The sequence below is a fragment of the Haliotis rubra genome, unplaced genomic scaffold (genome assembly GCF_003918875.1).
Source record: "Haliotis rubra isolate DU_JTF1 unplaced genomic scaffold, ASM391887v1 Scf11, whole genome shotgun sequence".
Lineage (NCBI taxonomy): Eukaryota > Metazoa > Mollusca > Gastropoda > Lepetellida > Haliotidae > Haliotis > Haliotis rubra.
In genome coordinates this window covers 3020588-3045079 of record NW_025765003.1, presented here as the reverse complement: position 1 = coordinate 3045079, position 24492 = coordinate 3020588, and the positions used below count along the sequence as shown (strand labels likewise).

At 41.9% G+C, this 24492-nt stretch overlaps 1 protein-coding gene across 5 annotated transcripts; it reads left to right on the top strand.

Annotated features, from left to right (window-relative positions):
• Window positions 1–3629: 3629 nt before the first annotated feature.
• LOC124284693 (protein unc-93 homolog A-like) lies at window positions 3630–23035 on the top strand. Of its 5 annotated transcripts, XR_006900632.1 has the most exons (6): window positions 3630–3933; window positions 14192–15887; window positions 16301–16436; window positions 17047–17207; window positions 18381–18407; window positions 20342–20466. XR_006900632.1 is itself a non-coding variant. In XM_046720797.1 (5 exons), exons 2-5 carry the CDS (start codon window positions 14202–14204, stop codon window positions 21503–21505), a joined length of 2193 nt encoding a protein of 730 aa, XP_046576753.1. In that variant the 5' UTR covers window positions 3632–3933; window positions 14192–14201; the 3' UTR covers window positions 21506–23035. The 5 variants fall into 5 exon arrangements, 2 of the variants coding, with proteins under 2 accessions (XP_046576762.1, XP_046576753.1); XR_006900626.1 differs by lacking the exon at window positions 18381–18407 and having other exon boundaries at window positions 20342–20475; XR_006900622.1 differs by lacking the exon at window positions 20342–20466 and having other exon boundaries at window positions 18381–20341.
• The last annotated feature ends 1457 nt before the right edge of the window (window positions 23036–24492 follow it).

Below are 24492 nucleotides of genomic sequence, written 5' to 3'. Positions count from 1 at the left end.
TGTCGTAAGAGGCGACTAACGGGATCGGGTGGTCAGGTTCGCTGACTTGGTTGACACATGTCATCGGTTCCCAATTGCGCAGATCGATGGTCATGCTGTTGATCACTGGAGTGTCTGGTCGAGACTCGATTATTTACAGACCGCCGCCAATTAGCTGGAATATTGCTGAGTGCGGCGTAAAACTAAACTCACTCACTCACTGCAATCACTGAAGCATGACGTCTCACTGGAGTAGTCTTATTTAACCTAGAGGAGTGTTGTTAGACATCGGCTGCTTAAAACAACACCCAATTAAGTAACTTCATTGTGAGATTTTTATGATAAAAAGGATAAATACTTGAGAAGGAAGCTTCTACTATTAACTAACTATAGGTTAAGATTTGAAATATATTTTTATAAAAACAGAAAAAAAATACTTGAGAAGGAGACCTTACATTGAGAAGGACATAATGACATGTATAAATACATGGCGCCAATACCGCTAGTCATTGCTATACAGTCACCTGATTTTCTTTAATTAACCAACCATGGCAAACCCATACCACCTACTGGCCTACCCCTGCGTAATAGATACAAATTAGGCGGTATGGGTTTACACCTAAACTGACGATGAAAGGAAAGTACACATCTGGTGTTTTGGGAAAAGTGTTGTGATTTTGACTGGCAACTTCGCAATTGGGCACGATATCTGTGGTGTTTTGGCAACATATTAGGAAAGTATGTGACCTAGATATCACTGTAAAAACTCTTTTCAAAACATTTACGTCGCTTTTCGGAAAGTAATCCAAAAGCACCGGGTGTGTACTTTCTTTTGTGCGTCAGTTTAGTATACATGTATACATATTTTGTGGGTGAATACACAACCCATTGGATGACCCGGGGTCCGCCTGTAACCCACATTATAAGTATTGGCTTGGCTTTCCTATAAAGGAAAATACAACACATAACTATCCTGCATACGTATATATATTCCCAATAATGATGGTGACAGCTACGTTACGTTATAGTGAGTGAGTGAGTTTTCCGTCGCTTTCAGCAATATTCAAGCAATATCACGGATGAGGACACCAGAAATAGGCTTCACACATTGTATCCATGTTGGGAATCGAACCCCTTGTTGTCGGCGTGACGAGCGAACGCCTTAACCATTGGACTACACCATCGGCCCCGTTACATTATAGAAAAGCAACTTCATATCCAGCCTTAATTTCAAAACTACCAATCAAATCAGGCTCTGACACATACGTATGTTTTATACACTTCATACTGATAGAATAGGTTTACTGGCCATTTGATATACTCGATAAACATTTGCAATGCTGTAATTATTTATAGCATAGCATATTTAATAGAACATTAGCATTCTATTTAGGTAAATACAATTTGAAGGCAGTGTGACTCAAAAGTGAGCACATGCTAGCGAAGAAAGTAATGTGTTTCACTGTCCTTCAACCGCATTATTTCACTTCCGCAATACCCAATTTCAATACCCAATCCTAAATGAAGCAAGTCTAGCTTTCCTCCGGTTCATCTCCTATCTAACTGGGACTCCTTTTTAATTTGAAAGGAGTTATTTGTTCAAAATTATATATATTCAGGGACTAAGCGTAAGTATAACGGAGAAGGCTGTTATTCATTGTTAAAGAACTTGGAAGCTGAACACAAACTGTATTGAGGAGAAGGAGTGTTTGAGAAAGGAATGTAATAACCCGTCCACCCTCTACTAGTCTGTCATACAGACCCTGAAGCAAATATATCCAAGAAAGCCCATGCAAATCTACAATATGTGGCAAGTCGAAATTTCCACCATTCTGAAAATGAAGAAAGTGTCTGAGCAGCTTTTCATTATATTTTATGAGTATAATTTAGTAATCGTTTCTTTTTGTAAAAATATGTTCACTTCAGAGACTAAATGTTAGTCAAATCCTTTACGTAATTGGACCAACTGCTTGGACGCTTAATCCAAGCACATACAAACTAATACTTCATCTATTAAAGATAAAAAACAAGTTGAAGTGACAAATCAAATGCTACATTCCTAACAACTATATCACACAATATTCTGTTACCTTAGTTAACATAATATTTGAACATCGCCAGTTATAGACTAGTTATTTCCAACTTGGCATTCAGTCCACGTTTGTATGTATGATATGATATACATGTATGAATAATATAGAATATAGAGCAGGTGTCATGATACTGCTATAATTTGTCACCTTGATACTGAAACAAATATTCATCCCATGCAAGTCGGACATGGTTGTCTTGGTTACAGCAGATCTGAAAGATTGTCTCTGGCTTTCGTTTTATTCTGTTTTGGAAGAAAATACTGCAGGTCTCAGACGCTCACCGCTTTGGTGAAATCCAACATCCAAATCTAGCAACATTATCGAGGTGACCGGGATTCGAACCCATGATCGTGAGCAGGGTTTTAGCAATAATCGCGCACTATCACTATTGTTTTGTTATTGCTGGGGGTAGAATGAGTGAGTTCAGTTTTACGCCGCTTTTAGCACTATTCTAGCAATATCATGGTGGGGGATACCAGAAATGGGCTTCACACATAGCACCCATGTGGGGAATCGAACCCGGGTTTTAGGCGTGACGAGTTAACGCTTTAACCACTAGACTACCCTGTTTTTACATGAATGGCTGATGATGAAAAATATTGAGTTCTTAATGATGAGCTTAGGGGGCAACTGTTGGGAAATGCACAGATGTATGCCCGCATTATAAAGGGTTATATCGTTTTGAGGTAATACCTTTCTATTGTACAACACGGGGCGGTGGGGTAGCCTAGTCGTTAAAGCGTCCGCTCGTCACGCCGTAGGCCCGGGTTCGATTCCCAACATGTGTACAATGTGTGAAGTCCATTTCTGGTGTCCCCCGTCGTGATGTTGCTGGAAGCCAGGGCCACGTTTCACAAAGCTCTCGTAAGCCTAAGGTCTCGTAACTTTTCTCGTAGCATTCGTACCTCCTATGTTATAGTATAGGAGATATGAATGCTACGAGAAAAGTTACGAGACCTTAGGCTTACGAGAGCTTTGTGAAACGAGGCCCTGGAATATTTCTAAAAGCGGCCTAAAAGCATACTCACTCACTACTGTACAACACAGCAATACGTGTCTTACTTAATACGTGTCTTAATACGTGTCTTACTTAATACGTGTCTTTGCAATGTGTGAAGCCCATTTAGGGTATCACTCGCCGTGATATTGCTAGAATTGTGCTAAACGGGGCGAAAAACCAAACTCACCCACTCATTCTACCCCCAGCAATAAAAAAACAACAGAAAATAAAAACACAAACAAAAAACACCGAAACAACGCAAATCAATTAGTTGAGGCATATCATCCAAAACTTATGATTACTCTATTGAAAACTGAACAATTGCCACACAGTCATTAAACCACGTAAATATGTATATCATCTACACCAAAGATTTTAATTAAAAGCGCTCCCTTGTATAACAAGTTGTGAGTGCGATCACGGATATTTCTCATGTTCACAGATGCTATCGTCCTCACGCACGTGTAATGCGCAGCCTTGCTCTAACCAGTCAGCTGAGATCGCGTTTTCCCTCGCTCGCTCTCGCACACACAGCCGCGCGTCAGGATCATTATTGTGTTATTTGGTCATGTGACATGTCAAGACTGACGCATCATACTAGTTCGTTGTGCAAGCTGAATTCGTTCATTTTCCACACTGTGCCCCGATGAGACGAACGACACTGTTATCGCTTATGGTCAAAGGTCCCTTTGTCTCAAAGAAAATCTTGGCAGTTGGCAGTGTATACCACGACCAGCCATAGAAGCCTTGCCACGCTGATCAGCTGTTGTTTACAGTTGGGGTAACTACCGACGCTGAACGCTGAGCGAACCGTGTTGAGTATTCCGTAAAGCCATCTGCGCAATCCTTTCACGGGTAAAGGTAAGAGAAATCCACTTAAATTTGTTCAAATTTATGTTTTTCATTCATGCTATTACCTACATGTGTTTCAACTAGGAGTGACAAATGCGGATTTCACCGTTTTGGCTGTCAATCAATAGTTTGCTGCACGCGCTGTTGTTCGCACAGGCCGAGGCTCGAGCGAACTGGACAGAACCAGATTTGACATATTTCTCAACGTAGGATTTCCTCGTTTTCGAAAGGAAATATTTGTATCCTATTAATAAACCTTAGGCTGATGTTTTATCATAAGCAGCTAGAACTTTTTCAGTCACATTTTTTTCAGTTCTCATCAACAATGATGTAACACGAAGTTTTTTCAAATGCGTTAATTTAGGCCTATTAAAGCTGTTTTAATGTTCAACAATACGTACATGATTTATTTCCGTGTTGTGATGTGTGGTTGAAGTTAGCTTTTCACGACGTTGTTGTTTTCGCGGTTGTCATAGAAAATCGTTGATGGAGTATCCGCTCTGTGTTTTCTGCGAGCCCTCACGAGCTGTTTACAAATACTTCAAAGGAACGTGTTTACCTTCTTGATTGTTTACAGTTGTCCTGTTTATTACAGTAATATTGTCATACAGTCTACAGAAAATTAACTAGTTGTAAAATCAGATTTGATATTGAATTCTGAATTCGTTTTTGTTACTTTAGGAGCGAGTCACTTGAATCCATGTTTTGATGATTCACAGCATTCACTCCAAAGCTCACGTGTAATGATGGATTGATACATCAGATTTAACCAAACTCTTTTTGACAAATTATATACCAAAGAGTGATTCAGGAGTAAAATATGTTGAATCTTTGCTTCAATATCCAGTGTGTACATAACTGAATTTAATGAACGTCTGACATGTCACGAAAACGGGTTGAGGTCCAACCTCGATTACCCAGTATCTTTTGAGGGTACAACCTCGATCACCCAGTATCTTTTGGTAAAAAAATACTCATGGCCCATTCGCTACCAAGTAAATAAATGTTAACGTCAGAGAACAACCAATCCATTCACTCCGCGAAACAGATTCCAAAAGGTAGAATAGTTTCCTTTAGGAAGTGACGTAATGGTATTAGCAACTTAGCACCGATGATCCCGCACTCGTGTGTGTAATGTGATTGGACGGCTATATATAGAATTTCGAATCAGACTGAAAACGGTGATATAATGTCCTTGGTATTTAGCGTTATGTAAACGCATAGACGAACGCATGCTTCAAACAGAACCAAGGCCCGGTTCCACAAAGCTACCATAGTCAAATGTACAGAACTGGAAACCTTCGAACACTCTACCGCTAAATCCACACCCTGAACATCAAGGTTAGGACTGGTTTCAGCAACCGATGCGTATGATAAGATGCGACTAATGCGATCGGGTTGTCAGGCTGGCTGACTTGGTTGACACATGGCATCGTATCCAATTTGCGTACATCGATGCTCATGATGTCAGTCGCTTAACTGTCTAGTCCAGACTCGATGGTTGATGGAATCCGTAAACAAAGAATGTCTCACCGCTTAAAACTGTGTTGAGACACGAAGAGTTGACGAAGTGTTCATTGTTTGTTTTTAAATTTAATAATTAAACATTTTAATTACTGAAAATTAGCACACCGTTTCAGTCGGTGGACCGTAGCGCTAAGGTGAACGTAACTACTCTACTTTGACAGTCTTAAGACAATCGTTGCGCTACGGTCGCTTTGTGAAGCAGAGGTGTGAGTAGTTTCTCCTTGAAGGTGTTCGTGTCTAAATAACTGAATTTACTTTTTTGACAGGGGCGGTGGGATAGCCTAGTGGTTGAAGCGTTCGTTCATCACGCCGAAGACCCGGGTTCGATACCTCCACATGGGTACGGTGTGGGAAGTCCATTTCTGGTGTCCCCCGCCGTGATATTGCTGGAATATTGCTAAAAGCGGCATAAAACCAAAACTCACTTACTTTTTTACTAGAATTAGAGAGAGTCTGTTGCGTTGCATGCATGCTTGCAGATACATAATTCGGAATATAGCAGCGGTTCCTGTATGCAAATGGCGCTCGGGACACGTATGTGTTCTCGGTGAGCGCTTGAAGCAAGCCATATTGGAATCAGTCCGTTCACGTGACTGTCACATGATAGATTGTACAGTCTATAGCAGAATACAAAATGTATCTAGTTCAGCATATACGTGAACGCAGAGACCGATGTGTGTATGGTCTCTAATAAACATCTCTCTCACACACATTCTCTCCCTTGCAAACACACTCTCACACAAATAATGATATACAAATAATCGAATTGTTGTGGTCGTTGAAATGGCGTAGCAACATATGGGTGTATTTCAGCTGCCATGTTTGTAAACAAATTTCGAAATAAATTTGGACCCCTGGACGTGAATTCCGACTGTTGTGTTTAATGATGTTTCGATGATGGCGCTCGGGCCACGTCGTAGGTGTTCTCGGTCAGTGCTTGAGGCAAGCGGTATTGGAATCAGTCTGTTCACGTGACTGTCACGTGATAGAACAGATTCAGACAGTGGCCAGTTTACCAGAGACCAAACACATCGGTCATTGCGTTCACGTTTATGCTGAGCGAGACATATGTTGTATATTTTTTGTCTCTGCAATAGACTGTACAATTTATCTCTGTTCGTCATACGATATATTCTCGCCCAGCTGCACCTACTCTGCGCGGCAGTATCTGACAGAAGCCGTTATTCAGCGAATTTACATACAATGTAATATCAATACTCCAGTTCTGCCCGAGGCATGATGTAGGTAGCGGAATTGGCCGAGACCTCCCGAGTGATTGTTGCGGCTCTCCGCGAACGAGTCGTGCAAGACTTTACGTCAAGATTTCCAGCTTGAACCAGATTGCACCCGTATATATTCGTGTGTATGCAAACAGTCACGCGTTGTTTATGTATGTTGAAAGACCGTCGGCATGTCATTTTCTCCTTCGGTGAATCGAAACATTTTAAACATTATTCTGAAAAGTTCAAGGACAATTATTTTCATATTTCGAGGAGTAAATCGTGTGTGATCAAAATCGAGCTAAATGCATAGTCATGTTGAACGTATAAAAGGCATTAAATCCTTGCGAACAGGCTTTTGCACGTTTAATTATTCTCACATGGGTGTCGGCTTCTTTCACTTTTGAATAGCGTTCACGGTAAGTGTATTTAATTTTTAAATATTAAAAAAACGAATCAAAACAGGATTGTTGAGACAAGAACCATTCGGTTTGACCCAGTAGTACCCAGTATGCCGTGCCGTTGAATGATCCGATTGAACAGAATCGGGCAAACAGATCTGCGTTTCCACCTACTATTTAGGTGATTTTCTGTTGCAACAATAGTACCCCACGCAAACCCCGAATGCTGAAGGCATCATTGACCCGCCGCTGTTTCCGTGGAATATATCCAAGCAAAGACAATTGATCGCAGGTAATACAATGCAAGGAACCCTGGTGCGTTCAACAATCAAGGGAAAACCCTTAAGTTTAACTAGACAAGAGCACCATGCTTACGTTGTCTGGCAATAACGATCTTTCAGCTGCGATGGCTGAGTGGGTTAGATCGCTGAATGTATGTGCTGGAGATTAAGTGCCTCACTCTGAGAGCGTGGGTTCGAATCCAGGATGGGACTCAATCCAAAAAAGTACTGGAATCTATACTTTACTGAGAAAGTGCAGTTGAAACACAAGTTATCGAACCAACTGTCATTTGTGACATTTGTATAGGTTTTCTTGAATAGGTTAATGAACAGGTGCATAGCTCGTCGACGTATGTCGCCTGCAGCCGGTATCTATAAGCACCAGCTGAAGTCCCTATACTTTCCACGCCTACGTGATCTACTTTTAAAACTGCTGTTTGTGTGAATATTGTACACAGCCAAGTGCCTTCAAAGACCTTGTTGTTACAAACATCGCAACGAATGTCATAGAACTGTTTGGTTTGATTTAATTATACAGCTAGTGTTTGGAATCCGAAAAATAACCTGGGCAGTTTCATATCCTCAGGTCGCAACAAATATAACTAAACTTTAGACGTACAGGTCGACAAGCAAACAGTTCCTTCAGCTTTGCAAAACTGGATATTTTCTCTTGACATATGTTAATAAATATGTTTCATAGCTCAGATAATTTCAATTCAGGGTTGTACTATAATTGTCACAATTGGATTGGTTCACTTCGTCTGAGAAATAGAAATAGGACGATTCAAACCATTAGTGGTTGTAATATAGTGTTTACAATAAGTAGGTCACAGCTAACTACAGTGTTACTTCAGCATGATCAATCGCGTCCGGTAAATGAGCTAGGTAAAATTGGGAGGCGAGTTCGACAGCTTGGTTTGATTTTAACATATTCCACTGTGAAAACCCTAAACGAATAGGGCGACCTATATGGTATGTGATAATGAATGCTCTTTAGTTATATTACTGTTATATATATGTATATCATATTAATAATGATAAGCTTGGACAGAATATATTACAGTTCGGAACAATTATACAACAGCGATAGATAGTTATTGAAGTGAGTGAGTGAGTGAGTGAGTTTGGTTTTACGCCGCTTTTAGCAATATTCCAACAATATCACAGCGGGGGACACCAGAAATGGGCTTCACACATTGTACCCATGTGGGGAATCGAACCCGGTCTTCGGCGTGACGATCGAACTCTTTAACCACTAGGCTACCCCACCGCCCCTAGTTATTGAAACGATGCGAATGGTCACTGGTGTATGATGAACCCTTGCAATCTAAGTAACATGCTAAAGAATAGAAAATTGAGATATTACGTGGAATATTATTGATTAACACCAAAATCAATACCAAAATGAAGGCAGCGGAAAGGTAGGTAAACTAATAAACAAACACAACCACTGAAACTACAAATTAGGTTAAGTAAAAATGTAGACATTGTCGAAAAGGAAATAACAACGGCTGACGAAACATGTCGACCCGCACTCGTTCTGAATAGCGGCGATGAAACGATTGCCTGGAAAACAGGTAGAGTGCCGGGCGTTGACACACGACCACAGCGCTCAATCACCCATACGCACAACCTTCCTTCGCAGCCTAGAATATAGGATGGAATGTATATATAGAAACAGAAAACAGGTCTCGGGGTTTGCCCAAGCGTATTGGAACAGTATTTACTGTTATACTCGGACTGTGACCCTTCACGGGTCGAGGAGATTTGTTTATAGATGTCAGTCAGGTGAAGCTGAAGTGTTGATAGAGTAGCCAGTCATTGGTACGGACTATTTGTGACAGTGTATATGATTGCGTACTCCAGGGATGAAGGGTTTGTTTGCAGCTATAAATACTGCCCTGCTTGACGTGTAGCATACAATGGCAGGTAAAATGATCACGTGAATGATATCCAGGCCTTACTTAAGCGCAGGGCCCTGAACTTGCACTTAATGTCGCGTAAAACTGAGCGGTGACTTAAATGTGACATGTAAGTGAAGTTTGAAAAGGGACACACCCAAACACACAGACTCTCACCCATGCACACTTTCACACGCGCGCACACACTCTTTCTCTCTCACACGCACATTTTCACACATGGACACACACACCACTCACACGCACTCTTTCTCTCACACTCACACACACACAAACACAAACACGGTCTCTCTCTCACACGGACACACACACGGACACACACACACACATGTGCAAGCACACACTCTTTCTCTCTCACATACACTTTCTCAACCATGCAAAACACACACACGCACGCACGCACACATAAACATACACTCTCACACATACGGACACACTTTCTCACACACCGCTCACACGCACATGCAAACACCCACAGCCACCCAGCGCGCGCACGCACGCGCGCACTACGGCTCTCTCGCCCACACACGTGCCCATTTACAAACACACACATGGGTGTATAATCTATCTCAGTCCCTAATTCTTTTAATTTTCTCTTCTGCCCAACATTTACTATATGCTGTGGCTCCAGACGAAGCAAGTCTAGATTTTCCACATATTCAGTTTTGAAACCCCGATTGTAAATGATCTCAACTAGTTCGACTATAGCGACTTGTTTGATTCTATCAACAGCGTATATTTAGTGACTGAGCTCACCTGGGTGCGATAGTACTGCTTCCTCTAACTGTGGGCACTACCACCCATTCTTCCTTCTGGCAGGTGTGTGGTCAAATTTAGATTTTGCCATGGCAACCTGTTGTCGATCGCGACAATTCTGCCATGTTTTGACAGTGACTGACATTGTCATAGCTCTCAGGCGACGATGGACTCATTCTATACCGGATGTTGATAGACTTGATTGAGTTAAGCAGTTGTGTAATTTGATAACCTATTGATACTATTGTAATTTTCATATTTTGCACATATGGTTATTATATCAGCTAAGTCTCCATATATTTCAACCGTATCTTTGGCACCGGTGACAACTATAATTAATATAGTCATATTTAAAAAGATTGTATCCTAATGTGAAAATAGATGTACAGGCAAATTGTTGATGACATTGATGCTTATTACATAATCCAATAACATGTCTGGTCAATGGAACTAATCTATTATATGATATAAGTGCCAGACCATACCGTTTATCTGAATACAAATTTCTTCTCGCAACGCCAAAGGGATATCGATCAGTATCGATTGTCAGTGGAATAGCTGTCGCTTACACATTGACGAGGCAGTCGTCAGAGCGTCATGGTGACGATCGTAGTATTGATCTAGTAGACATACACGGAATTATTCAAGTGAAATGGCGCGCCCACCAACCAGACACAGCTGTCAGTCAGCTGTATTTATAACCGATCTGTCATACACATCTATTGATCTGCAATCGACACCTGATTGTTTCAGCGTTACTCCCGTTCTACCTGCAGTACATGTCTATTGGAAATTAATATTTTGGTTCGAATATTGTATGGACTTATAACTGACTCAGATTAATATTGAATATATAAATACACCTGTGTATTTTATTTGTGTGTAAATCTACTGATTTGCAATCGATACGTGATTGTTTCAGCATAACTCCCATTGTACCTGCGTTATAGGTTTATTTGATATGAATATTTTGGTTCGAAAATTGTATGCAGATTAATATTGAATATTTACATACACCTGTTTATTTTATTTGTGTGTACATGTCTCCTTCATTAAAACTTAAAATACACAGAACAGCTCGTTAGTCGAGATTTCAAGTGTCGATTTCATATTCTTGAAATGGCTCTCAGTGAGTGAAAACATTTATAACCTGCGTCGTGATATTGCTGGAATATTCAAACGGCGTAAAATTGTTGACTAAGTCGTAAAACTTGTTACCCTCTGTTTGAAAATGTATACCGTTTCAAATAAACATGCAAATCAAAATAACACCCTCCCCCATCACCCCTTCCCATAAAGATATACACATCCCATTTCGCAAGTGATACCTGACACCCGTGATCACCTGTTACGACATCATACTTGTGCAAGCTGCAGTAGACTTGCGCAAGTCTCTAAGGTAATAATTAATAGTATAAATGAAAATAAAAAATATAATTAACAGAGTGGTGTCCTTAGAATGTACTGACCACTTACGTAGACTCGCCTCTTTAAAGGATAGAATTGTTGTCCACCCATAGGCTTAGCATTCAGTACAGCCTTGGAGCAAGGCTAATTTTGCAAGGGAGATGTTTGTGCGATGGTTCACCTGGATCACTGACTCAACTCACTGAACCACATTATTTCCCCTACTGCCTAGCCCTCCCTGCAATGCGAAAGCTCTAAATGAAGCAAGTCTAGATTTCCCCTGAATCTCTCAGCTCACTAGGGCTCCTTTTCAATTTAAATGGGTTTATTTGTTACTAATTAATTACATATATTCAGAGACTAAGCGGTAGTCTACGCTCAGCTGTATACAACACCGGGCGTTGTACGTAACATACTAGTCGATAATAACAGTTAACTCGTCACAAACCAGTTGGTGCATACTCCTCACACCACTCGACCTGCACCTGAACGCATCCAACCAAAGCAAGCAGTTCAGTACATGATTAATTGCTACGTTCTCAAAAGGTATGCATTGTGACATAAGCAATGCCTTTTTGTTGCTGATTGTTCATGATAGCCAGGTGTTCGCAGAGCATGTACTGTATTCAAAGCATACATGTGGTATGAGAACGACTGTGTATATATAGGAGTAATTACTGTACTAGCTCCGACTGTGCTATTGTTCAGTTATGTGGGTCAGATATCTACCTATTCAAATGTCCTCGCAGGGTTCAAGTCCCAAAATGGCTACAGTATGTCAAGTCTGATTGGTGTCTCAGCTGTGTCGAGTTGCATTCTTGAGCACCCAGAATTCTACAACGGTTGGTTGGAATGTAGGTTTGCACTGATTATGATTGTAGGTTTGTTATGACCATATCCGTGGCTCCCACCGAAGTGATAGGCTTCTATGTGGCGTATGACTCCGATTGTTCTATGACGTCGAGTTTTAAGCCCACATTAAGCTGACAGCCTGTGATTTAACTGGCATACTCTTCCAAGCGGAGGTTTGGGTCGGTGGGCTAGCCTAGTGGGTAGAGCATTCGCTCGTCACGCCGAGGACCCGGGTTCGATTCCACACATATTTACTATATATGAAGCCCATTCCTGGTGCTGCCAGATATTCCAGGAATATTGCTAAAAGCGGTGTAAAACCATACTCACTGACCTAAATGCGGCGTTGAACGCCCGCCGGAATATTTCTAAAAACGCTTGGGCGGTGAGGTAGCCTAGGGGTTGAAGCATTCGGTCGTCACGCCGAAGACCCGAGTCCGATTCCCCACATGGGTACAATGTATGACACCCATTGCTGCTGTCCCCAGCTGGAATATTGCTAAAAGCGGCGTAAAAATCAACTCACTCACTCACTCGCTCCTAAATACGCCACGACAGACATCTTTTCACTGACACAAGTCTTTTGGGATGGAAAGATAGCTCAATGGTGAAACATAACTACAATCTGGAATTCGTATAATAATGATAGGTTCCTGGCATGCCAAGATACGGAACTCTACACAATGAATTGCGGCGACTGGGTCAGAATATCTGACCCTGTTCCAGACATAGCATTTCACGATGTTGAATAATTTGTTCCTGTGCCAGACATACAATTTCGCGATGTCAACGAATTTAGATGTGGTCAGCAGACTACTTGAACTTAACATCAGCTGACCTCTCATCAAGAACATTCGAGTGTTCTGGCCGATTCGTTAAGTCTGGTATTGACCAGACTGCCCACACTATACGTCACGTCTGATCTCGGCCCGCCAGCTTATGAGTAAAGGTCTCGAGCGAACTGATTTCAGGAACACCGCTGGTCAGAAGCAGAGGTCAGGAGCAGGTCAGCTCCACTGGCAACTTAAAACAACGGTGTAAAGCACTGCTTGGTGTGGGCCAAGTCGGCCCCCTCATTTACTACAAAGATGGATGCTTGTACACAGGTTTTTGGTGCAATAATGTACAGAAGTAATGATCCTCTCCTAATGCATGTTGAGTGAACCTCCCCATGACCTTGTAATGCTTTTCGTGACCCTCCCTGACAAGACAAATTCAAAAGCAGTTTATGTTTTATTTTGTTTTTTTAACGGCGCACTCAGCAATATTCCAGCTATATGGCGGCGGCCTGTAAATAATCAAGTCTGGACCACACAATCCAGTGATCAACATCATGAGCATCGATCTACGAAATCGGAATACGATGACATGTGTCAACCAAGTCAGCAAGCCTGGCCATCCGATCTTGTCAGTCGCCTTTAACGACAAGCATGGGTTGCTGAAGACCATGTCTAACTCAGGTCTTCGTGGACGGGTTTGATATATTTTGAAATGCCCACATAAGCACAACCCTCCCCCATTATATGTATTCCCCTGACTCTCTCTCCTCCTCACCCCAATGACCAGTCCTATAATCTTAAGCTGATCATGCAACAGAGACATCCTTGTTTGAGAGACATTCTGTCAGTCTCTGACTTATAAGTATCACATTAGGATATTATTTTAAGTTTAGAGAGCCGTACGATTTGTTAGACCGAAATATGATGACAGTGGTACGCCATTCGTAGTTATTAATGTTATTTTAATCCTATTAGTGCCTGTTGTTTAATGATTTGCAGTCCAGCAGAATCTATCGGTGTATGTATATAGAAGACTGGTTTCTATAGGTCAATAAACAAACGGATAACGTGTGCTCCCTGTTAACGAGGCTAACAAGCTGACCGCCGGCTATAACTATGTTTCAGATTCTGCAATATGGTGGCGGGAAAGACGTGTGATGGTCAGGGTCTGACGTCACAAACGGTGACCGTTGCCACTGACAACGGCAGATTGGCTCCAGATACAGACGTCAGTAATCAAAGGTCATCGCGGGTTGAAATGCCAGACATCGACAGAAGTGACGATTGTTCCGATGCTTGTAACAAATCACAGGACGACAACCAGCATAGCAATATGGCGGCGTCTTCGAATGGTCCTGCACACACCCCAGACCACAAGAAGCAAGACAACGTGCATGCAGACCCCTTCAGCAACACCGATTACACCGACTCAGTCGGTAGTGCAGATAGTACAAAGTTCTTGCTGCCTCTGAAAGACAATGACTCCATCGTTCACGACTGCGCTCAGTCAAGCCTCGATATTTCTGTCTCCCCCAAAATCTCCATCAACGATGTTGTGATAGACTGCTACGAAAACAGGAATTACACAGACTCCGTAACGTCTCACTTCTCCGCAAGCCAACCTCTCCTCAACACAACGGACAACATCCGTAACTTCGTCAAAGAAGTAGAGACCCCCGTCCTTGGTCTTATCGACCACCCAGGGTTTATGTCCTCACAGAGAGATCTCTCAAGCACGAGCAACATCACCTTCGCCTGCCAGAAAGCCTTGAAGTACCTTCAGGACGAACGGGTGGCTAGCTCTCTTCTTCTACCCGGAAGCGCCAAGGACGTGTCGAAGCTGCCTCCAGAAGACGGGAATGGTCCTTATGATGTTGACCACAACATCGTTCCAAGCGGGCGCCACACACGCAACCTAATAGCCCTCAGTGTTAGCATAACCATGGCTTTCATCGCCAGCGGAACTCTCCGCAACCTCCAGACAAGTCTGAACCACGAAGGGGGCGTTGGCGTAATATCTCTGGCAATGACCTTCATGGGGTTCATGATTGGAAGCGTATTCAGTCCGTTCCTTGTCCAGAACTTTCACCCCTACCGCGCCCTCCTTGTATCCATGCTTCCCTACCTTCTGTACATAGCTGCTAACTTCTACCCCGCAATGTGGCTTATGACCCCAGTCTCCTTACTATGGGGGGTCAGCTTTGCGTTGATGTGGAACGCTATGAGTACCTACATCACCTTCCTAGCCAAGGGCTACTCCGAAAAGAAGAAACAAGATTACGAAATTGTCCTCAGTCGATTTTTCGGCATCTTCTATCTTGTATGGCAACTGTACATGATCTTTGGCAACCTCATTGCCTCCCTTGTCCTCACATACGCCAACCCTACTGGCGCTACCGCTTCCAGTGTGACGTCCAACTATTCTGTCATTAATCAGACACTAACCAACCAATCCACGTATTCCTTCCCCAATGAGTCTGTGATACTAAACTCCTCATCACCGCCATCCCATTTGCTGTGCGGAGCGAATTACTGCCATCATTACACCATCAGCAGTACAGGGTCAACTGACAATTCATTTGCCAAGTATGTACTTTATGGCGTGAACTCGGGAGTCATGCTGTTGGCGGTTCTTATCGCCTTCTTCCTTTTGGAACCCCTTAACAGTCGGCTTTTTAGTGCCACCATTTCATGCAACGTGGTCAAGACGCAGATTGTCTCCCTTGGCAGGTTCGCCTTAAACCGGAAGTTCCTGTTGCTATGCCCCCTTCTCCTATTCAGCCAGATGCAGGCGGCTTTCGCCAGCGGTGAAATTGCAAAGGTGAGCTATCACTCCCCTTGATGTTGCAATAAAGACACAAATCATAATCATTTCGTTCAAAACAAATAGGGGCGGTGGGGTAGCCTAGTGGTTAAAGCGTTCTCTTGTCATGCCGAATACCCGGGTATGATTCACCACATGGGTACAATGTGTGAAGCCCTTTTCTGGGGTCCCTCGCCTTAATATTGCTAGAATATTGCTAAAAGCGGCGTAAAACCATACTCACTCAATCACAACAATTAACGATTAATAAGGCCAACAGCCCTCAATGTACCGTATTTTCAGTCCTGGTAAAACAATGATCAAATGTTGAAGAAATATTTGAATAACTACTGTAGTATATTTAGACAATGGTGTTTGAGGATTTTATCTTTAGAAATTTTAATGATATCTTCTTGCGTCTATTTCTTCAGGCATTTGTGACGTGCCCAATTGGAGTTCACATGGTTGGGTACACCCTCATCTGTATGGGTGTATCGGGCAGCCTCAGTGCTTACTTAAGCGGGTGGCTGTGTAGATACGTAGGCCGGACTGTCATGATCGGATCAGGTATGTCCCTTCTTGTATTTCCTTTGTTTTGTAAGGTAGGGTTAATTGTACTTCGCTCCATAATTGTTTGATATATGCTTCATTTGGTAACATGGAGCTGCATCAGCAGAATCTAGATTATTTCATTTATCATTGTGTATTAACTGTAACTTGATGTTTATTAATCACCATCTTTTTCCTCCCGGATTTGTCTTACCTAGTTGAATGACACCTGCATATTGTCAATAATTCAATTTCAGAAATAAAGAAATATTAATTCCACAGAATCACCGTGAGAAGTTTATGAAGACAATGAAACTTTACCAATCTGACAACAGAGGTTGCGAAACAATCCCTAAGACAAAAATCATTCTCTCATCATGATCGAAATTCCAAAAATGAAATCAGAATTCGACTTTCGAAAAATATTTAAAAATAAAATATCATTCCACGTCCTTCATTTTGCATCGCCAAGGATAGCTGGCTTGCTACATCTTCGTAGTGGTGATTCAATATGGCCGCCAACATGGCCGCCATTAGCATCACCAGTCTCAGCCCTTGTTTGGGCTGGCGGGCTAGTTATCCGCCTTCCCATCTATCAGACAATGCATATGCTATGTTCCTGTTTCAGTCTCTTGAATTTAGGTTTGGTATATCACCACAAGACACCATTGTAAGAATCCTTTCTTCATGCTGAGTGCGACTATCAAATTAAGTCTTCCACCCATCATGTCTCTCGTTAACCGAAAAGTCCCCCGTCAGTGACGTCAAAGGGGGAACATTTTCCGATTGGTGAGTAATGAGCATGCGCAGTCATGCCTAGGACGACGGTAAGGAGACAGGTGCTAGCGTGCTTGCTTGTTGACATAAACACAGGGTCTTCTCTGTAAGACCAAACGTCAGATCCGAATCACACAACCGAAAGTTTCTGTGGATTTGGACAAAGAGGAAATTATTTTTGTTCCTGATTAAGGAATGTAGGTTGTATTTGTTTTATGATTAGTTTTAGCATTGGAGAAACAAGTCCCGCTTTTCTGTGAAAATATTTTTGGGTCCTAGATGCTTCCATTAAACTTTTGCTACGTATTGTCACCGATCTGACTCGCAACACCTGATTGTATTCTGCGTTGACTAAAAAAACATACATGTTTAACATTTCGGTCAATCAATAAACGCGTGTGTGTTTAACATGTGTTCCTTTGCGTAAATGCGTGTGCGTTTGCATGTGTGTGTTTAGTCTGTAAAATACATGTATGTTTTTTGAAGATTCAACCTTAATGCACATTCGGTCACTATAATTCAAGTACCAGGTCTCGATTGATTAATCGAAATCAGCTGATGCAAGTCAGAATGTTTTTATTTCTATTTTCATCATATCAGAATGAAAGGATTATATCTGTATAATACAGGTGGTTTCAGCAAATCATGAAAGCAAATAATAGTACTTTGGATAATATTTTATTTTCATTACGTTTCGAATCAGTTGTGGATAGTATTTTTGGACTAAAATACGAATTTGAAGGAAACATGATTTGTTGAAATAATCTGGAGGCGTGCAATGTGACACAATGTATACTTATGTACGAGTCATGCAAACAGCATCTTTAATCAGAAGCACAGAGACTCACATTTACATGTATAAGCTGTGAGGCCAATGTATATATTTACTTACATATAACATAAATTAAAGGCTTCATCTAAGATCAGTTTTCGACACTGAAATCCTTTTAGATAACGAGAATACAACAATCAACCTACCTTTTTCTCCAACAAATTACAAAAAATAAAACAATTATAATACCAATATTTAATTCCGTTTGTATTCGACTTCTTGTAAAGTGAATGCACACACGTTCCAACGCTACTCTGTGCAAGAAATTAGATGATGCCTTTAAACACTAAGATTTTTAAACATTAGCTTATAAACAATAGACTTTTAGTTAATATTCAGTTTATCATTCACAGGATTTATCCTGTTGGAGTATCGGCCAGGTAAGTATGAGTGATAAAAGTAAGTAATCGTTAGTACGGCTCATAACGTACGCCTGACCCACTGAACTTGCGCGGCTGTGAAGTCATTGTTAGATATATAGGCAGCGGAAGATTAGTTTGTTGGCATTGTAAGATTTTGTTGCATTTAGGTAGTACCAGCCATTGTTATTGTGTTCTTTACCAGTCAATACTGTGATTTGTACAACGTGGCCGTGTACATTTGGTGGACTAGATACTATTGACATTACTATGACAAAAAGGTCTTTTTTTAAATTTATAAAAGTGACAGTATAAAAAGAAATATTAATAACGTTGTTTATTGTTTAATAAAGTCTATACGGTATCATCCAGTGCACCAAATGGCGTGTTGATATTAGTGATCAGTACTGGCTTGCTGATTGTAATATGTGGACATAGATCTGTTCGATAATTAGTCCCGAAAACCAGGCTAAATTCTTAGGGAGTAATAGAGATGAAGCCCCGTGTCTTCATCCATGGAACTGCTGGAATAATTGTACATTTGACGAAAACCATAGCCATGATTTCTGTTGTTGAATAAGACCCTCTATGGAAAGAAAATTTTAAATCATTTGTGTGTGAAACCGTTCTGGGCAATATTGGCAGGTGTTGATTACCAGGAACACCTGTTTCACACCCGGTTCTGCGTTAACACCTCAGTATATCGATAGTGAATTCTCTCTCGAATCATTTGCCCGTTCCCATGGTCTCATCTTAAGTGATGAAATAAGATTTCTGAAATAGAACTCAGCAAGCGAAATCAATGACTCAGATGATGAGTCAGCCTTAAGTGAGCCAGTACTGTTGACCTATCACGTGACGCCCACGTGACCGCTGACAAAGGATGCACGTTTCCTAGGGCAGTGATCAGAACACCCTCTGTCCAAGTAGTAATTGTCTCCTGCCGAGTGGACACTTCCGGCCAAGTGCATCTTCTGTCAATAAGGGGTCAGACCATACTTCTATCATTATTGATTCGTTAATTATCGATCTCGTTGCCCCTGAAGTTATCGATTGCGTTACTCTACGCCCCTGTCGCCTGTAGAGAACCGAGGCCTGCTCACGAATAGACTCTTCCATTGGATGAGCTGTTTATTTTAGTTACTGCTAGTGGTTTATGAATGAATGGATTGTATCAGAATATTTCTGGTATGAAAGCGGGAGAAAGAATTTGTATTGGATGTTTATATATTCACGTGTTTCTGAAAATGAATACACATATGTGATTGAAGGTTTAGATTTCAACTTGAGCATATACTGACACACTTTAAAAACGCATGTAATGGATGGCCATAAAAATCAATTTAATTCTCATAGAATGTGGTTCCGTTCGAATCTCATTTAACAGTTAGTACACTTTCACCGCTAAAATATTTTGTTGTTTTTGATTGCAACTGATGATGCTTTTTCATCGTGTGTCAATATTATTTATATTCAAAATACATCGATGATGAATCTAAAGAAGGCGCGTACGTCTATCGCTGAGTCATCAATTCTCGCCTCATGGCTGAGACTTATATATATATATATGTAAAAACCATATCACACATGTGTATTGATATAATTTCAATGAAGTTAAATGGAAAGCACTGTTCGTTTGAGCGAACACAACACATTTATTTTTCACTGTGATTAATTACTGACTTTAAATACCATGCTTGGAAGATGCTCAGAAACCAACGCTTCCTTACATCACTGGCAATTGCCTTGCGTCAAAGAAAAGCGGGATAACTCCAATGTACACAGAATGTGGTTTTCATACCACTAGTGAATTTAGTAATGACATAGAATGGGACATTTACCCTACAAAACTGTTGTCTCTTTCTCCAATGTTCATTTGGAAGTACGGTTGTGTGAAGGGTCGGCTCTACAGGTGTGCCATGTTTTTCAGTTGTGCCATTTCTTTCTCTTTTTAGCGGTCGCTGTTGATCTTGGCCTGTTGACCCTGATGGCAATATGGACACCCACCCCCGATTCGCTGGTTGTTATCTTTGTTCTGATTGGTCTATGGGGAGTGAGCGACGGGATCTGGATGGCCCAAAGCAACAGTGAGTTTTAGCATGGGAGCACCTGCTTACGATACAGCCGTAGGCACAAGAACTGTTTTAGTTACTATTGTTTCACAAAATAGATTAACCTTATGTGGATACGACCTAAGACGTCACTTAACCTTTTTGTATCATAACCTTACGTTGAAGATTTTTCTTGGAAAATGTCCCAAGCACAGGTTAAGATAAGGGTCGATGGGAGAGCCATGTGGTTAAATCGTTGACCCTCAATTCAATAGGCATGTGTTCGATTCCCCATATGGGTAATATGTGTTAGACCCAAATTTGGCCTCCCCTGACATGACATCTCTGGAATATATCTGAACACCGCGTAAAACCATACCAACTCTCTCCCTCACTCAGTAAAGGGTTTTAAACACTGATTATCATATGAAAAGGTTACTTACTTTGTATCCAGTGGAGTAGCTTACTATAGATAACACGGGTAATGTGAGTATTTCTCGTGTCCCTTTCGTGAAGGGGCGGTGGGGTAGCCTAGTGGTTGAAGCGTTTGCTCGTCAAGCTCAAGACCCGGGTTCGATTCCCACATCGGTTCAATGTATGAAGTCGATTTCTGGTGTCCCCCGCCATGATATTGCTTTAATATTGCTAAAAGCGGTGTAAAACTAAACTCACTCACTCATTCCCATTTGTGTAAAAGCTAGAATATTGCTAAAAGCGGCATCAAACCACAATCACTGTCTCACGTGTAGTCATCATGACCGACTTCATAATTTCAATATTTATTTTGTTGTATTTAAAAAATATATATAATAGCTATCTCATTCCCCAGGTCTGATGGGCGTGCTGTTCCCTGACCAGTTTGAGGAGGCCTTCACTGGCATGAGGGTTATGCAGGGTCTCGGTCCCACTATAGCCTTTGCCTACGCCCAGTTCTTCTGTATGGCCACAAAGATCTACATCATGGCCGGAATCTGTGTGTTGGCCCTGGTGGGATATCTGATAACGGACCACATCGTGAAGAAGGAACGGAAAGTCCAGACTCTGGCGATTGGCGAAAAATCAACGTGAAATGGACATGTTTGTTTTATTGAGTAGGCGATGGGGTGGTCGAGCGGTTAAAGTGTCCGTTCCTCACGCCAAAGACTCGGGTTCGATTCCCTACATGGGTACATCGTGTAAAGCCCATTTGTGGTTTCCCTCGCCGTGTTATTGCTGGACTGTTTCTAAAAGCGGCGTTAAACCTTATTCTTCGTTTTGTCAAGAGGGAGACATGTTCCGCCAAGGAATGTATGCACTATACAAACAGTTTGTTTGGACGATTGTACAGAAAGATTTTACAAGACGTTTGGAGTGTTTGATCTCCTGATATGGGACCAGACAATGGCAGAGGAATGCATCTTAGCATGGTGTTGCCGATGCCATTATGGAAGTGGATATGTAGACTATTTTCGGTTCTTGGTGAAATATCGAGAGTAACCAATGCCTGAAACGACTTCTGTAAGTTTGTAAGACTAGCAATGACGACACTATTGTTTATGATAGGATTTACAGCTTTGACAAAAGCATTGCAATATAATGAAAGGCTGATTTGGTTCAAAATGTATCAATACAAGAATATACAATGAGCTGTTGCGAGATGTAATAAACCTCAGTGCTTAGTGTTTAAAATGAGACTACGGGGAAATATTTTTGACAAAGGGTCTTATTTTAAACTGCTCTTTGATGTGCTTTTGCAATATGTTTTTTCGTGTCGGAAGAGCATATTCTTATTTTCTAAGGATGCTAGATGTTTTAACACAAATAGTATTTGATCTGTTTATGGTATTGACTATTTACTGTTTTATTTGTATTGTTGTTTACGTTTCTGTATCTGTGTTTATGATGTAAGTAGACCATTGTTGTTGAGTTGATAGAGAGTTTATGTTTATGTTTTATCTTCTCAGCGACAGCCGAGGTATACTCGTAAAACATAGGTACATATCTTTGTCATAGAAAGATATATCAATTCGGATATGTTGTCATTCATCAAATATGACTGTACACATTCCTGGCATCTGTGATATGAAATGTGGTCTGTTCAAGCATAAATCTCAAAACTAAAGAGTTTCAATCAATCTTTTTTAAACTTTCAAGTTTTGTGTCATTTTTCTTGTAATCTCACTTGATCCATTTTTGCCGATTACAACGGTTGGGGCAAACCAGTTATATCTGTGTTATATTTTATATTAACGTTGCTTATTTATTATAGATGAGTATACCATGCATTTACGTATATATACATATGTATAAATATACTGCAAATTGCTGATATTTTAATTTTCATAAAATGATTTGTGGGTGATATTCACCCATCAACCCATATCGGCTAACTTAACACTACAACTGAATCACGAGGTGCCTGTTCATTCCTTGCAATTGCTGACAGTACATACCGCATAGCTAAACTGTGCCAAAAGCGATTTGTGCGAAATTTGGGGCTAAAGTCACGTGGTTGGTCACGTGTTCTTGGCCTCTGTTTTGTGCGGCTGATTTCTCGTTCACGAGATGACGTCACATGCTGTATTCACTGCCATGTGTTCCAATAAATATTTAAATTGATTGAGTTTCTTTAATTTGTGTGTCGTAATGTGGTGGATAGAGTGTTTGCCTGGAGAGCGGAAGGTCGGTGGTTCGATCCCCAGACGGGTTTACTAGTCTTGTAGATAGAGTGTTTGCCTGGAGAGTGGAAGGTCGGTGGTTCGATCCCCTGACGGGTTTACTAGTCTTGTAGATAGAGTGTTTGCCTGGAGAGTGGAAGGTCGGTGGTTCGATCACCAGACGGTTTACGTGTCTAGTGGATAGAGTGTTTGCCTGGAGAGTGGAAGGTCGGTGGTTCGATCCCCAGACGGGTTTACTAGTCTAGTGGATAGAGTGTTTGCCTGGAGAGTGGAAGGTCGGGTGGTTCGTGTCTAGTGGATAGAGTGTTTGCCTGGAGAGTGGAAGGTCGGTGGTCTGGTCGGTTCGCCCCTGACGGGTTTACTAGTCTTGTAGATAGAGTGTTTGCCTGGAGAGTGGAAGGTCGGTGGTTCGATCCCCTGACGGGTTTACTAGTCTTGTAGATAGAGTGTTTGCCTGGAGAGTGGAAGGTCGGTGGTTCGATCCCCTGACGGGTTTTGCTTGTCTTGTAGATAGAGTGGAAGGTCGGTGGTTCGATCCCCAGACGGGTTTACTAGTCTTGTAGATAGAGTGTTTGCCTGGAGAGTGGAAGGTCGGTGGTTCGATCCCCAGACGGGTTTACGTGTCTAGTGGATAGAGTGTTTGCCTGGAGAGTGGAAGGTCGGTGGTTCGATTCGGGTTTACCCTGACGAGGTTTGCCTGGAGAGTGGAAGGTCGTGGTTCTCCTGAGATGGATAGAGACGGTTTACGTTTGCCTGGAGAGTGGAAGGTCGGTGGTTCGATCCCCTGACGGGTTTACGTGTCTAGTGGATAGAGTGTTTGCCTGGAGGTCGTGGAAGATAGGTCGGTGGTCGGTGGTTCGATCCCCTGACGGGTTTACTAGTCTTGTAGATAGAGTGTTTGCCTGGATAGTGGAAGGTCGGTGGTTCGATCCCCTGACGGGTTTACGTAGTCTTGTGGATAGAGTGTTTGCCTGGAGAGTGGAAGGTCGGTGGTTCGATCCCCTGATGGGTTTGCGTGTCTAGTGGATAGAGTGTTTGCCTGGAGAGTGGAAGGTCGGTGGTTCGATCCCCTGACGGGTTTACTAGTCTTGTAGATAGAGTGTTTGCCTGGAGAGTGGAAGGTCGGTGGTTCGATCCCCTGACGGGTTCTACCTGGAGAGTGTCTGGTTCGATCCCCAGTAGATAGAGTGTTTGCCTGGAGAGTGGAAGGTCGGTGGTTCGATCCCCTGACGGGTTTACTAGTCTAGATAGAGTGTTTGCCTGGAGAGTGGAAGGTCGGTGGTTCGATCCCCTGACGGGTTTACTAGTCTTGTAGATAGAGTGTTTGCCTGGAGAGTGGAAGGTCGGTGGTTCGATCCCCTGACGGGTTTACTAGTCTTGTAGATAGAGTGTTTGCCT

What these genes read in the sequence shown, in the direction of transcription:
- LOC124284693 (XM_046720797.1), top strand. Translation starts at nt 14,202, where the DNA reads ATGGTGGCGGGAAAGACGTGTGATGGTCAGGGTCTGACGTCACAAACG. An exon ending in CCAGCGGTGAAATTGCAAAG is followed by an intron (nt 15,888 to 16,300) that starts GTGAGCTATCAC and finishes CTATTTCTTCAG; the next exon opens with GCATTTGTGACGTGCCCAAT. An exon ending in CTGGATGGCCCAAAGCAACA is followed by an intron (nt 20,474 to 21,266) that starts GTGAGTTTTAGC and finishes CTCATTCCCCAG; the next exon opens with GTCTGATGGGCGTGCTGTTC.